General features: G+C 49.1%; 1 protein-coding gene across 2 annotated transcripts in view; it reads right to left on the reverse strand.

Annotated features, from left to right (window-relative positions):
• Window positions 1-9,388, reverse strand: part of arhgap8 (Rho GTPase activating protein 8) — a 46,374-nt gene extending 36,986 nt beyond the window's left edge. Inside the window, exon 1 of one of the 2 annotated variants that reach the window (XM_033037591.1) lies at window positions 8,980-9,388. In XM_033037591.1, coding sequence (XP_032893482.1) covers window positions 8,980-9,064 — 85 coding nt within the window. In that variant the 5' untranslated portion in view covers window positions 9,065-9,388. The remainder of the gene's footprint in view (window positions 1-8,979) is intronic. The other variant, XM_033037592.1, reaches the window with a different exon arrangement.
• Between the last annotated feature and the right edge of the window lie 6,958 nt (window positions 9,389-16,346).

Raw genomic sequence — 16,346 nt, forward strand, 5'->3', positions numbered from 1 at the left:
GCTGGCTGTACTGAGTTTATACCTTCTTCTGATGACCGCTTGCGTTTTCTCCGGGTGCTGCGGGTTCCTCCCACATTCCAATAACTCGCAGGTTTGCAGGTTAATTGGCCTCTGTAAATTGTCCCGAGTGTGTAGGATAGAACGAGTGTGCAGGTGAGCACTGGCTGGCGTGGACCCAGTCGGCTAATGTTCCAATATCCCTCTGTATCCACGTGCCTCTCCCCTCTACTCTAGTCTTAAAGAAGGGTCCCGACCCAAAATGTCCTCTGGCTGGTAAAAGATGCCTCTGAAATGTCGCTATTGTATCTGCCTTCACTTCCTCCCGCCCCTAGCAGCACATTCCATGCACCCACAGTCCACATATGTCCGACCTCTCATTATAGCTAACACCATCTAATTTAGGGAGCACTTTGTGTGTCCCCCGATGTTGAGGGAGTCCAGAACCAAGGGTCACACAGTTTAAGAATAAGGGGTAGGCCATTTAGGACTGAGATGAGGAAGAGAGTTGTGAATCTGTGGAATTCATTGTCACAGAAAGCAGTGGAGGCCAATTCCCTGGACGTTTTCAAGAGAGAGTTAGATTTAGGTCTTAGGGCTAACGGCATCAATGGATATGGGGAGAAGGCAGGAACGGGGTACTGACTGGGGATGATCAGCCATGATCACATTGAATGGCGGTGCTGGCTCGAAGGGCCGAATGTCCTACTCCTGCACCTATTGTCTATGTTTCTGGTTAACCTCTTTGGCACGCTCCCTAAAGCCTCCACATCCTTCCTGTATCTTCACTTTGTTGTGCCTATCTTCAATGGAGTACTGTTCATAGTTCTGCTATAAATCTGCCATCGACACCCCCGGGAAAGCACCTGGATCCTCTCCACCCTTCAGGCCCTGTCCCACTTGGCCGTCATTTACGCAACAGTCGCGCGCGTCATCATTTGACCGCATAGGCGTCTGGCGCGCGTGACGTCATTTGAATACCCAGTTTATGATATTTATGGTGATTTTCTAAAATGTTCCAATTTCTTGAGTGGTGCTAGCAATTGGAAAAACTGCAGATGTAATGCCCCTATTCAAAACAAAGAGGTGAATGAAAAGTAGCAAGCTGCAGACCAAATTAATCTGTGGGAAGGAACTGCAGATGCTGGTTTAAATTGAAGAGACACACACAAAATGCAGGAGTAACTCAGCGGGACCGGCAACATCTCTGAAGAGAAGGAATGGATGATGTTTCGGGTCGAGATTCTTCTTCAGCCTGAAAAGAAGGGTCTTGACCTGAAACGTCACCCACTACTTCTCTCCAGAGATGCTGCCGGTCCCGCTGAGTTACTCCAGCCTTTTGTGTCTATCTTCAATCGTCTTGGCCCCGCTCTGGGAGTAGAAGTGGGGGCGGATCCGGAACGGCTGAGAGCCCCAGGCCGAGCTCGGCGATCGCTTGCCTGCTTCTGCTGCTGCAGGAGGTGAGATGTTGCGTCGCGCCAGGGTCGTGGGCCTGTCCCACTTTGGCCGTCAGTTACGCGACAGGCTGGTGGCGCGCGAAGATTCCGTGCAGCACGAAATCCTGGCTCGCTGCGCGATACCGCACGCAATTCCCCACTCCTCCACGCCACTCCATGCGCCCGTCCCGCGCTACCCACACGCTACCAGGTCGTGTAAATGGCGCGCAAATGATGGGCAAGTGGGACAGGCCCTTTACAAGCATCTGCATCATCTCCACCCACCGTTTCCACAATCCTTGCATTTGCTGCCCAAGCTCTGCCCCACCTTCCCCAAAGCGGAATCATTGAACTCCTTTTAACGCTTCCCGTCAGACCATTTAGTTTTGTTGGCCCTGTTCCCGTTCTGAAACAATTCGCATAGTGAAAGGCCCGGACAGAGTGGATGTGGAGAGGATGTTTCCACTAGTTGGAGAGTCTAGGACCAGGGGTCGTACCCTCAGAATTAAAGGACATTCCTTTAGGAAGGAGATGAGGAGGAATTAATTAGTCAGAGGGTGGTGAATCTGTGGAATCCATTGCCGCAGAAGGCTGTGGAGGCCAAGTCAATAAGTATGTTTAAGGCAGAGATAGATAGATATATTCTTGATTAGTACGGGTGTCAGGGGTTATGGCGAGAAGGCAGGAGAATGGGGATGAGAGGAAAAGATAGATCAGCCATGAGTGAATGGCAGACTTGTTGGGCCGAATGGCCTAATTCTACCCCTATCGCTTATGAATGATCACCTGACTGCAGCTTTTGCGGTGGCCAACCAGACTAACGGGAGGACTCACACCCTTCTATTTCTCGCTCGAGGCAATTATAGAACTAGCAGGGTGTGAATCCTCCAGTTAGTCTGGTTCCACAGTCCCCTCGATCCGGGTATAGTGCTGGAGGAACTCATCGGGCAGGCAACATCTGCGGAGGGAATAGACAGGCGTGTCGGGTTGGTTCTTCAGACTAAGTCTTGAAACGTCGTCTGTCCATTCCCTTCACGGATGCTGTCTGGCTCACTGAGTTTTGCTCAAGATTCCACCATCTGCAGTTCCTTGTGTCAACAACATTCCAGGGTCATTAAGGGATGAGGGAGGAGAGTCACTGCCTAAATAACACAAGGGATGTGACGAGGGGGGGGGGGGGGAAAGAGACGTGAGAATTCAGATCCAGAACAGAGGAGGGGGTGGAGTGGGAGGGAGGGGGCACCATTCTTTTAGAGATTTGGTCTGGAGGCATAGGGATGGCGAGGAGCTGGAAAGGGCACAGAGAAGATGTACGAGGATGTTTCCAGGACTCGACGGTCTGAGCTATTGGGAGAGGTTGAGGAGGCTGGGACTCTATTTCTTGGAGCGCAGGAGGATGAAGGGTAGGAAGGGGTCTTATCAAGGTGTATGAAATCATGAGACAAATAGATCGGGTGGAAGCACAGTGTCTCTTGGCCAGAGTAGATGAATCGAGGACCAGAGGACATAGGTTTAAGGTGAAGGGGAAAAGATTGAATAGGAATCTGAGGGGTAACTTTTTCGCACAAAGGGTGGTGGGTGCATGGAACAAGCTGCCAGAGGAGGTAGTTGCGGCTGGGGCTATCCCAACGTTTAAGAAAAAGACAAGCATATGGATAGGTACACAAAAATGCTGGAGAAACTCAGCGGGTGCAGCAGCATCTATGGAGCGAAGGAAATAAGCAACGTTGCCTAGTTCCTTCGCTCCATAGATGCTGCTGCACCCGCTGAGTTTCTCCAGCATTTTTGTGTACCTTCGATTTTCCAGCATTTGTAGTTTTTCTTGTGTGTATGACTGCAGAAACAACATTTCATTTGAGCCTCTATGAGGTTCAAGTGACAAATAAATTGTATTGTGTATTGTGTAGTTCCTTCTTAAACACAAGCATATGGATAGGACAGGTTTGGAGGGATATGGACCAAAACACAGGCAGGTGGGACTAGTGTAGCTGGGACATGTTGGACAATGTTGGCAAGTTGGGCTGAAGGGCCTGTTTCCACACTGTATCACTCTATGACTCGGGATACTGAAGGCCATGAGGTCTTCACAGTAGTAGGTGCAGGTTACGAGGAGGAACCCGGAGAAGGGCTTGGTCTCTCATTGTTATTCACAGACTTGTTGGAACCTGCAATGCCTCCGCCAACCAAGAAAGTTAATTAAATCCGGAGAAATTATGTCATTGTCATCGAATTGCAAAATATTGCAGCAGAAGCAGTTTCACAATCATCTTCTCCAACACCTTCCTTTGTTCACAAAATGTCTAGACGGGCAGCAGAACACAGGCGGCTGGTGACAAAGTGGGTCAGGTAGGAATGCAGGACACTGATCACCATGTATCTCACAAATTCCACACATACGTGCCACCGGACTATCTTACATAGAAACATAGAAACATAGAAAGTAGGTGCGAGAGTAGACCACCAGGTCCGTCGAGCCCGCACCGCCATTCGCTCATGGCTGAACACTAAACAGACACACTTACCCACAAACAGTAGACACAAGACACAGAACACAAGACACTACCCTCCCCTTTATACCGCTATCACCCCTCTCCACCCCAAGAACCGCGTGATCTCCTGGGGGAGGCAAAAAACCGGATAAAAACCCAGGTCCAATTCGGGAAAAAAATCCGGGAAATTCCTCTCCGACCCCAATCCAGGCGATCGACACTTGTCCAGGAGATCACTCAGGTCTTACTATACTAACCATACCTAGGTCCATATCCCTGCCCTCTCCCCGTAGCCCCTTATCCCCTTGGCAGCTAAAAAACCATCTATTTTAGACTTAAATATATTTAACGTTTCTGCTTCCACTGCTCCCTGGGGCAGTGAATTCCATAAATTAACCACCCTCTGGGTGAAGAAGTTCTTCCTCATCTCAGTTTTAAAAGAGCCCCCCCTTATTCTGCAACTATGTCCCCTAGTTCTAGTTTCCCCGATCATTGGGAACATCCTCGGTGCATCCACCCGATCAAGGCCCCTCACGATCTTATATGTTTCAATGAGATCGCCTCTCATTCTTCTAAACTCCAAAGAGTAGAGTTCCAGCCTACTTAACCTTTCCTCATATGTCAATCCCCTCATTGCAGGAATTAATCTTGTAAACCTTCGCTGCACTGCCTCCAGGGCTAGTACATCCTTTCTTAAGTATGGACCCCAGAACTGTACACAGTATTCCAAATGTGGTCTCACTAATACTGTGTACAGCTGCAGCAAGACCTCCGTGTTTTTATACTCAATCCCCCTAGCAATAAAGGCCAAAACTCCATTGGCCTTCCTGATTGCTTGCTGCACCTGCATACTAACTTTTAGTGATTCATGTACTACTACCCCTAGATCCCTTTGCGTTGCATTACAACGCAGCTCCTCCTCATTTAGAAAATAACTTGCCCTATCATTTTTTTTCCCAAAGTGAATGACTTCACATTATTAGTATTAAATTTCATCTGCCAAGTTGTTGCCCACTCACCTAGCTTATCTATATCCTTTTGCAGACTCTTCCTATCCTCCTCATCCCCTACTTTTCCTCCCATTTTTGTATCGTCCGCAAATTTTGATATATTACACTTGGTTCCCTCCTCCAAATCATTTATATAAATTGTAAACAACTGGGGTCCCAGCACCGACCCTTGCGGAACCCCGCTAGTTACCGGTTGCCATCCCGAGTATGAACCATTTATCCCCACTCTCTGCTTCCTATTTGTTAGCCAATCCTCTACCCATGCTAATATATTACCCCCAATCCCATAATTTTTTATTTTTAGCAATAGTCTCTTATGTGGCACCTTGTCAAAAGCCTTTTGGAAGTCCAAGTATACCACATCCACCGGTTCCCCTTTATCCACCCGGGTTGTTACTTCCTCAAAGAATTCGAGCAGATTCGTTAAACAGGACTTCCCCTTCACAAAACCATGCTGGTTCTGTCCGATGAAGTCATGTTTATCCAAGTGCCCCGTTAGTGTTTCTTTAATAATTGTCTCTAACATTTTACCCACCACCGATGTTAGACTAACCGGTCTATAGTTACCCGCCTTCTGTTTACTTCCTTTTTTAAATATAGGTGTTACATTGGCCATTTTCCAATCCACTGGGACCGTTCCTGCCTCCAGGGAGTTTTGGAAAATTATCACCAATGCATCCACAATCCCCACCGCTATCTCCCTCAAGACCCTTGGATGTAATCCATCAGGCCCAGGGGATTTATCCTCCTTCAGTCTCATTAATTTCCCTAATACCACCTCCTTGGTGATCTTAATAGTATTTAGCTCCTCCATTCCTACCGCCCCCTGTTTATCCAGCGTTGGAATATTTTTTGTGTCTTCTATGGTGAAGACTGATACAAAATACTCGTTTAATGCCTTTGCCATTTCCATGTTCCCCACCAACAACTCTCCAGTCTCACCCTCCAATGGACCAACGTTCACCTTAGCCACCCTTTTTCTTTTTATATAGCTATAAAAACTCTTACTATTAGTTTTTATGTTGTTCGCTAAATTCCTTTCATAGTCTATTTTCCCCGTCTTAATTAATCTCTTAGTTATTTTTTGCTGACCTTTAAATGCTTCCCAATCCTCTACCCTCCCACTATCTCTGGCTACCTTATATGCCCTTGCCTTCAGCCGAATACTATCCTTTATAGTTTTACTGAGCCATGGCTGACTGTTCTTACCCTTACCCCTTTTTTTCTTCATAGGAATAAATTTTTCTTGAAGGTTATACAGTAGACCCTTAAACGTACACCACTGCTCATGTACCGTCTTATTCTTGAGTCTGCTATCCCAGTCAACTTTGATCAGCTCAGTCCTCATACCTTCATAATCCCCCTTATTTAGACTAAGCACCCTAGCCTGAGTTTCAACCTACTCCCCTTCTATTTGAATATGGAATTCGACCATATTGTGGTCACTTGTTCCCAACGAGTCCCTAACTATGACATTTTTAATTAATCCTGCTTCATTACACAGGACCAGATCCAAGATTGCCTCCCCCCTTGTCGGTTCTGTGACATACTGTTCTAGGAACCCGTCTCTAATACATTCTATAAACTCTTCCTCTAGTCTACCCTGCCCAGTTTGGTTTGCCCAATTAATATGAAAATTGAAGTCCCCCATGATTACAGCAGTTCCCTTTTTACATGCTACTTATGCAGAGTCGTCACATGGAGACCAACTTCAATGCCCATCACTGTAGCTGAACCCCAGCCTCATTATTGAGAGCAATGCACAGCAGTCACTGCACAAAACAGCCTTACCTGCCCTTTAGAAGGCACAAAATGCTGGAGTAAGGAGGAGGGGGGGGGGGGGGGGGGGGGGGGAAGAGGGGGGGGAATGGGGAGGGGGCTGGAGAGGAAGGGGTAAAGAGGGAGGTGGGGGAGTAAAGAGGGAGGGGAAGAAGGAGGTGGGGGGGGGGGGGGAAGGGAGAGGTGAAGGGGGAGGTGGAGGGAGAAGGGGAGAAGGGGGAGGTGAAGGGAGAAGGGGGAGGTGGAGGTGAGAGAAGGGGGTGGAGGTGAAGGGGAGGTGGAGGGAGAAGGGGGAGGTGGAGGGAGAAGGGGGAGGTGGAGGGGAGAAGGGAGAAGGGGGAGGTGGGAGGGGGAGGAGAGAATAAAGTTATTTCGTATCACTACCTTCCCCTTATACCTCTGGTCACAGCTACTGAAACTTACTGAAACCAGGGCCTCTATCAATCTGTGCAAACCCACACGAGCTTTATCCACGGCACCTGTTTCGTTCAGTGATTATTATTTTCCACCTGACTTATCAGAGTTCTCAGTTTGTCCTTCAATCAGAGATAAAGCTGCCGTGCCTTCTTTTATAGTCTTTAAAAACGTTTGTTTTCAAGTCTGCAATTGAGATTTCACCTCGAGTGGCTAAATTGGGTGAGGATTAGCCCGGACAGATCAAAGTGGACACATGGTAGCCGGGTCACAACTCATGGACCAAGAGGTGCCTTGGTGTTGTTACACATTCGACACAGAATATGGTCAGAAGACTATTCTGTTTCCCAAGTGCTGCTCTAAAACCACGCATGGTTCAGCATTAGGGCTTCAGCCAAATGTTTTCAGAAATGGGTCGCAGGTTCTAATCCAGCAACCTCCCCACGTCACACACAGAACAGTAGCTTCCCGGGACGGCAACGGGATTCTCTGGTCTATCTACCACTGTAAAATATTGTGGCCCACAGCTGTGACCTCCATGTAAGAGCAAATAATCTCTCAACTCAACTATTGCTCCCCGGCCAACTCCCCCTCCCTCCCTCCCCAATCTGCGGCAAAGGAGAGAGGGAGGAGAGAGGGAGGAGAGAGGGAGGAGAGGGGGGGAGAGAGAGGGAGGAGAGGGGGGGAGAGGAGGAGGGGAGGAGAGGGGGGGGGAGAGAGAGGGAGGAGGGGGGGGAGGAGAGAGAGGAGGATGAGGGGGGGAGGAGAGGAGGGGGCGGAGAGGAGAGGGGGGGGGAAGAGAGAGGAGAGGGGGGGGAGAAGAGAGAGGGGGGGGAAAGAGAGAGGAGAGGGGGGGAGGAGAGAGGAGAGGGGGGGAGGACGAGAGGAGAGGGGGGGGATGAGAGAGGAGAGGGGGGGAAGAGAGAGGAGAGGGGGGGGAGAGAGGAGAGGGGGGGAGAGAGGAGAGGGGGGGAGAGAGGAGAGGGGGGGAGAGAGAGGAGAGGGGGGGAGAGAGAGAGGAGAGGGGGGGGGAGAGGAGAGGGGGGGGGAGGAGAGAGAGGATAGGGGGGGAGAGGAGAGGGGGGGGAGAGAGAGGAGAGGGGGGAGAGAGGAGAGGGGGGGAGAGAGAGGAGAGGGGGGGGGAGAGAGGAGAGGGGGGAAGAGAGGAGAGGGGGGGCGAGAGAGGAGAGGGGGGGAGAGAGAGGAGAGGGTGGGGGAGAGAGGAGAGGGGGGGAAGAGAGGAGGGGGGGAGAGGAGGAGGGGGGAGAGAGAGGAAGGGGGGGCGAGAGAGGAGAGAGGGGGGGGGGAGAGGAGGAGGGGGGAGGGGAGGGAAGAGAGAGGAGAGGGGGGGAGAGAGAGGAGAGGGGGGGGAAGAGAGAGGAGAGGGGGGGAGCGAGAGGAGAGGGGGAAGAGAGAGGAGAGGGGGGAGAGAGAGGAGAGGGGGGAGAGAGAGAGGGGAGAGAGAGGAGGAGGGGGGAGAGGAGGAGGGGGGGAGAGGAGAGGAGAGGGGGGGAGAGAGAGGAGAGGGGGGGGGAAGAGAGAGGAGAGGGGGGGGAGAGAGAGGAGAGGGGGGGAGAGAGGAGGAGGAGGGGGATGAGAGAGGAGGAGGAGGGGGGGAGAGAGGAGGAGCAGGGGAGAGAGAGGAGGAGGGGGGATGAGAGAGGAGGAGGAGGGGGGGAGAGAGGAGGAGGAGGGGGGGAGAGAGAGGAGAGGGGGGAGAGAGGAGGGATGAGAGAGGAGGAGGGGGGGAGAGAGGAGGAGGTGGGGGGGGAGAGAGGAGGAGGAGGGGGGGAGAGAGGAGAGGGCGGAAAGGGGAGAGTTGTCGTTTAAAGTGGATGAGCTTGCATTAAATACCTGAAGCGGGGTCCCTGCTGCCTTGTTCCGGAGATGAATCGATTCCGACCGGGATTTGCGGCAAACTATCCGAGTTCAGGTGCATGTGACCATCCCGGGATATCTGCCCCTCTCCCTCCCTGTCCCCGCCGCTCCTGCTGCCTCTGGGTCGGGTCGTGTGTGAGAGTGGGATCCTTGCAGCCTCTCCCCCTGTCCAGCCTCTACCCCTGGTAGTTCGCGCTCACTCTCTCTTTCTTTCTTCCCTCTCTCTCACTCACCTGTTCTTCCCCTTGTTTTTTCTTTATCTTTCTTTTTCTCTTTTTCTTTTTCTCTCTCTCTCAACTTCTGATAAGGAGAGTTGCCGGGAGAACGCATGCGCGTCCTGTTCCTATCGGGACTTGTTTCCGTGTTTGTTGTTTGAAGTTGTTGCCTTTCACCAAATCCCGGTGGAACCCGCCTCGACCCGCCCCGACCCGCCCCGATCCGCCTCGACCCGACCCGCCCCGACCGCCGCCCGGCGATCCCCACACGGACCACCGCGACCCCAGGGGGGAGACAACTCCTCACCTCCACAGTAATTCACTTCAATTCCTGTCCCATTTCTACACCAACATCTTAGATAAAATTGAAATGGAGACACGGTGAAGTACAGGTGCTGGAATCATGATCAAAACGCCAAGAGTGCTGGAGAAACTCAGTGGGTCAGGCAGCATCTGTGGAGGGAATGGCCAGATGATATTTTGGGCGTTTTCAGACCCTACTGTAAACGCTGCCTGTCCATTGCCACCTCGGGTTCTGTCTGAGTTCCTCCAGCACTGTGCGTTTAGCATTAGGTCCACACTCTACATAAGAGTTTTTTTTAGAGATACAGCGCAGAAACAGGCCCTTCGGCCCAGCGTGTCCACACTAACCAGTGATCCCCGCGCATTAACACAAGCCTACACCCACTAGGGACAATTTACCAAGTATACAAACCTCGAGTCAATTAACCTACGAACTTGGAGTGTGGGAGGAAGCCGAAGATCTTGGAGAAAACACACACGGTCACGGGGAGAACGTACAAACTCCGTACAGACAGCACCCGTAGTTGGGATCGAACCTGGGTCTCCGGCGCTGTCGGGCAGCAACTCTGTCACTGCGCCACTGCGCCGATAGAATGAAAACAGATGGAGCCCTGGAACTTCACTGCTGTACAAGCACAAGATACCAAACAGTCATGAGCACGATGTATTGTGGACACTGTGTGCCAGAGTCGTTTGGAATAGTCTGAAGAAGGGTCTCGACCCAAAAAGTCACCCATTCCTTCTATCCAGAGATGCTGCCTGTCCCTCTGAGTTACTCCAGCATTTTATGTCTATCTTTGGTTTAAACCAGCATCTGCAGTTGCTTGCTACACAATAGCTTTTCTTCTTACTGCAAATTCCCATTTATCCACAAGCAATGCCATGCCATTGCCTGGACAGAGTGGATGTGGAGAGGAAGTTTCCACTAGTGGGAGAGTCCAGGACCCTCTAGATTAAAGGACTTTCCTTTGTAAAGGAGACGAGGAGGAATTTCTTTCATTAGAGGGTGGTGAATCTGTGGAATTCTTTGCCCCAGAACCCTTGTGGCCAAGCCAATGGATTTTTTAAAGGCGGAGATAGATAGATTCTTGATTAGTACGGGTGTCAGGGGTTATGGGGAGAAGGCAGGAGAATGGGGTTAGGAGGTAGAGATAGATCAGCCATGGTTGAATGGTGGAGTAGACTTGATGGGCCGAATGGCCTAATTCTGCTCCTATGGCTTATGACCTTATGAACCATCTGTCTTAGTTCTTCCCTTCACTGCATCCAGAGATTCGTTGACCTTCTATGTGAAGTACCAATTTGTCTATCTCTCTGATAGACCATACTGCAGTGGGTGCTCACATAGGGGCTTCCTGTACTTTGGAGAACACACATTGGGAGACCACTGTGTAGAAGCTCTGACTTATTTTCAAGGTCGCCCTTGTCCTCACTTGAGCTGCACGCACTCATGGCCATAGATTAACTAATGCCTACATCGTTGGCAGCTCATTATGTGGGGTGGGAGATTGCAACCTTCACGTGGTCCGCCCTGTTTTTCGACGAATGCAATCAACCCGGCGTGCACAATCAAATAAGATCAAATAGAACAAGTTGTCCTGCAACTTTAAGGGCCCTTCCCACTTTCAGGAGTTATTCACAAATTCTCCCGGGTTTTCTCCTTGATTCAAACTCGTAGAATGTTCGTAACTAGTCCGTGGCTATATGGTAGCGACTCGTTATGCCAGTCGTAGGTACTTGCGGCTATTTTTTTACTTGTGGAGATTTTTCATCAGGCTTGAAAAAACGTCCCGACTTACCTGATGCCCCGACTACCTACGGCTGGCAGAACGAGCCGCTACGATATATCCACAGACTCCTACGGACTCGTCTGCGAGTTTGAATCAAGGGGAAAACTCAGGAGAATTTGTGAATAACTCGGGAAAGTGGGACAGGCCCTTTAGGCTGTGCACGCCACACGCAAGAATAAAAAGATCATTATGTTAAGCTTCGAGGGGGAAATAGTTTTTTTTAAAATATTTATTTTATTAGAGGCAATTGTACAAGGAGAAAGTAATCGACATGACAATTATACAATTTTCGTACAGCTTAAGTTTTTAACATTTTATAAACTAATAAGTGAATCGGAAAAAAGTAAAAAAGGAAAGAGGGAAAGGAAGAAGAAAAGAAAAAGAAAAGAAAGAATTTCGAAAAAGACGCAAAAGAGAAAAAAGAAAAACCCCTGAACTAACGAAGAAGTGAAAAAAGCGGAGATATATCCCATTGCCCTTCCCTACGCCCGCTTACCCGGCCCTAGCGTCGGTTTTGAATTTGTGTTCAACCATTATGTTGTTCGGAAAATAGTATTTAAGATCAATTTTGTGAACTAGCCAGACATCAGAGAAGGAAGTGGAGTAAACTAGTTTTACTTGTTCATTTACAGGCCAGGCCAATTTCTGATAGTGTTCCCAACTCCTGACCATAATGTGTCCCAACCTGCTTCCGTCTTGTTTTTGTCTAAATATGTCAGGAAAAAATTGCCTCTCGTGTCATTGGAACATTCCAGTGTTCTGCACCCGGCATGACTTGGTTTAGTTTAGAGATACAGCCCCTTAGAGAACCAGGCCCTTCGGCCCACCGGGTCCGCGCCGACCAGCGATCCCCGCACGTCAACACTATCCTACCCACACGAGGGACAATTTTACATTTATACCAAGCCGAATTAATTTTCAAACCTGCAAGACTTTGGAGTGCGGGAAGAAATAGGAGCACCAGGAGAAAACCCACGCGGGTCACGGGGAGAACGTACAGACTCCGTACAGACAGCACCCGTGGTCAGGATCGAACCTGGGTCTCTGGCGCTGGAAGGCAGACATTAGACAATAGACAATAGGTGCAGGAGTAGGCCATTCAGCCCTTCGAGCCAGCACCGCCATTCAATATGATCATGGCCGATCATCCACAATCAGTACCCCATTCCTGCCTTCTCCCCATAATCCCCTGACTCCGCTATCTTTAAGAGCCCTATCTAGCTCTCTCTTGAAAGCATCCAGAGAACTGGCCTCCACCGCCCACTGAGGCAGAGAATTCCACAGACTCACCACTCTCTGTGTGAAAAAGTGTTTCCTCGTCTCCGTTCTAAATGGCTTACCCCTTATTCTTAAACTGTGGCACCTGGTTCTGGACTCCCCCCAACATCGGGAACATGTTTCCTGCCTCTAGCGTGTCCAAACCTTTGATAATCTTATATGTTTCAATAAGATCTCCTCTCATCCTTCGAAAGTCCAGAGTGTACAAGCCCAGATGCTCCATTCTCTCAGCATATGACAGTCCCGCCATCCCGGGAATTAACCTACGCTGCACTCCCTCAATAGCAAGAATGTCCTTCCTCAAATCAGCCACCACGCCTCCCTGATGTAAAGCAGTCGGCAGCTCAAAAAAACAGCTAATATCACCAAAGACCCATGCAGTGTATATAATAGTGTATATAATGATAACTGTAACTTCCTAAGAACTGAGTACCAGAATGGTATGATTTGCGTCATATAATATATTCATTATCTTATCAGTCTTTGTGAATATGTGCGAGTATGCGCAGTGCACTGTGTAAATATAGAATAGAATAGAATAGAATGGCTTTTATTGTCATTCAAACATCTTGGTTTGAACGAAATTGCATTTCTACAGTCTTAACATTACAAAAAAAAAATATATATATATATGAGGAAGACTCCTGCACCTATTTTCACCTACAACAGCGTGTACTGCAAACCTGCGCTTCCACATGCTAAAGCCGTAATATTTACCGACCCACACCACCCTCACTACCACTATTTGGGATAAAGGGTGCAGGAGGCTGAGAACGGTGATCTCAGCTTCTTCCCTGCAGCCGTCACACTGTCGAACACTTGTGCAACACCAACTACAGCCCCACCTCGGCAACTACAGGCATGAGCTGCTGTGCCCATTGAATCACTTCTACTGACTCTTGTGAGCAACAGTGCTCTGTTAAACAATGCCATTCAAAGCCTCTGGTATTTTTAGCTGGCAGTAGCTAAACCAAACTGATTGCTGTTGAAAAGTTATTTACTTTTGCAAATCCTGTGTGAAAAGTAATTTTCATTGCAAGTCTAAAACTCCCTAGCCTCTAACCCACTTACCCTGCAAATATTTTTGTAACACGATTTTCTATAATATGAATTTTCTTGGGAACAAAACTATCATTGTCATGTGTAGGAAGGAACTGCAGATGCTGGTTTAAATCGAAGGTAGAAACATAGAAAATAGGTGCAGGAGTAGGCCATTCGGCCCTTCGAGCCTGCACCGCCATTCAATATGATCATGGCTGATCATCCAACTCAGTATCCTGTACCTGCCTTCTCTCCATACCCCCTGATCCCTTTAGCCACAAGGGCCACATCTAACTCCCTCTTAAATATAGCCAATGAACTGGCCTCAACTACCTTCTGTGGCAGAGAATTCCAGAGATCCACCATTCTCTGTGTGAAAAATGTTTTTCTCATCTTGGTCCTAAAAGATTTCCCCCTTATCCTTAAACTGTGACCCCTTGTTCTGGACTTCCCCAACATCGGGAACAATCTTCCTGCATCTAGCCTGTCCAACCCCTTAAGAATTTTGTACGTTTCTATAAGATCCCCCCTAAATCTCCTAAATTCTAGCGAGTACAAGCCGAGTCTATCCAGTCTTTCTTCATATGAAAGTCCTGACATCCCAGGAATCAGTCTGGTGAACCTTCTCTGTACTCCCTCTGTGGCAAGAATGTCTTTCCTCAGATTAGGAGACCAAAACTGTACGTAATACTCCAGGTGTGGTCTCACCAAGACCCTGTACAACTGCAGTAGAACCTCCCTGCTCCTATACTCAAATCCCTGCTCCTGAAGAATGGAGAATTTTGTAAAAGCTGGAGAAATTCAGCGGGTGAGGCAGCATCCATGGAGCGAAGGGTAGCAGTGCATTAGTTAGTCCGCCTATTTTTGGAAGAGTTGAGGTTGGCAGGGTTTCGCAGTGGCACAGTTGCCGCCTTTCAGCGCTAGAATTACCGTGTTCGATCCTGACTGCGTGCGCTTGTCTGTACGCAGTTTCGCACCTACTCCCTGTGCCCAGCTGTGGGTTTTCTCCGGGTGCTCCGGTTTCCTCCCACACTCCAAAGACAGACAGGTTTGTAGGTTAATTGGCTTGGTAAAATTGTAAATTGTCTCTCGTGTGTGTGTGTGTGTGGGACAGTGTTGGTGTGCGCGGGGATCGCTGGTCGGCGCTGGACTCGGTGGGCCGAGGGGCCTGTTTCTGCGCTGTGCCTATAAACTGTACTAAACTAAACTGAAGGAAGACAAAAGTGCTGGAGTAACTTCAGCGGGTGCAGCAGCATCTATGGAGCGAAGGAAATAGGCAACGTTTCGGGCCGAAACCCTTCGGGTTTCGGCCCGAAACGTTGCCTATTTCCTTCAGGGTTTCGGCCCAAAACGTTGCCTATTTCCTTCGCTCCATAGATGCTGCTGCACCCGCTGAGTTTCTCCAGCACTTTTGCCTACCTTCGATTTTCCGGCATCTGCAGTTCCTTCTTAAACTAAACTGAAGTTGGATTATTGACGTACCCGCTGGAAGATACTACATGAACTGGACGTGAAGAGACAGGTAGTTCCTCGTGGTATGTGTTGGTCTGCACCCACCACGAGTGCATGTGACAATGCAAACTAAATCTGTCAACATAGGCCCAATGCAGCTGGGGTCGGACAAGAAGTACACAGTCCTGAAGACACAAGGAACTGCAGATGCTAGTTTACAAAAAATAGACACAAAGTGCTGGAGTAACTCAGCAGGTCAGGCAGCGTCTCTGGAGAACGTGGGTGGGGACTCTTCTTCGTACAGTACCCGCCCCTTCTCTGCAAAGACTTTTTCAGATCACTTTGCGATCCCTTTATAAGGGCCAAAGACTTCATGGCTCGGACCCTGGCTCGCACTAAACAGCGCATCATGGATGTGTAGGAAGGAACTGCAGATGCTGGTTTACACCGAAGGTAGTCGTCTGAAGAAGGGTCTCGACCCGAAACGTCACCTATTCCTTTCCTCCAGAGATGCTTGCCCGACCCGCTGAGTTACTCCACGGAAGGTTTCCAGAACAAGGGGTCACGGTTTAAGGATAAGGGGGAAATATTTTAGGACCGAGATGAGGAAAACATTTTTCATACAGAGAGTGGTGAATCTCTGGAATTCTCTGCCACAGAAGGTAGTTGAGGCCAGTTCATTGGCTATATTTAAGAGGGAGTTAGATGTGGCCCTTGTGGCTAAAGGGATCAGGGGGTATGGAGAGAAGGCAGGTACAGGATACTGAGTTGGATGATCAGCCATGATCATATTGAATAGCGGTGCAGGCTCGAAGGGCCGAATGGCTTACTCCTGCACCTATTTTCTATGTTTCTATGGAGGCCAAGTCAGTGGATATTTTTAAGGCAGAGATAGATAGATTTTTGATTAGTTCGGGGTTATGGGGTAAATGGGGTCAGGAGGGAGAGATAGATCAGCCGTGATTGAATGGCGGAGTAGACTTGTTGGGCCGAATGGCCTAATTCTGCTCCTATCACTTATGACCTCATGACCAGTTAGTGCCATATCCCTAGCAGTGGGTGGCAAATCCTACACAGGAAATGCTGCATCCCTTCAATAAATATAAACTCCAGCGTATGATGCCTGGAATGTTAATGGGATTGTAAATGGTTTCCCACTCACTTCATTGGTGGCTGGTTCTTAGGCGATGACAGAAGAAAGGCTTTTTAATTGCGGAAATCACTTTAACCGCAATCAAAAAGATTGAGTTCATTCTCATTTGTT

This window comes from Amblyraja radiata, chromosome 19, assembly GCF_010909765.2.
Source record: "Amblyraja radiata isolate CabotCenter1 chromosome 19, sAmbRad1.1.pri, whole genome shotgun sequence".
NCBI lineage: Eukaryota > Metazoa > Chordata > Chondrichthyes > Rajiformes > Rajidae > Amblyraja > Amblyraja radiata.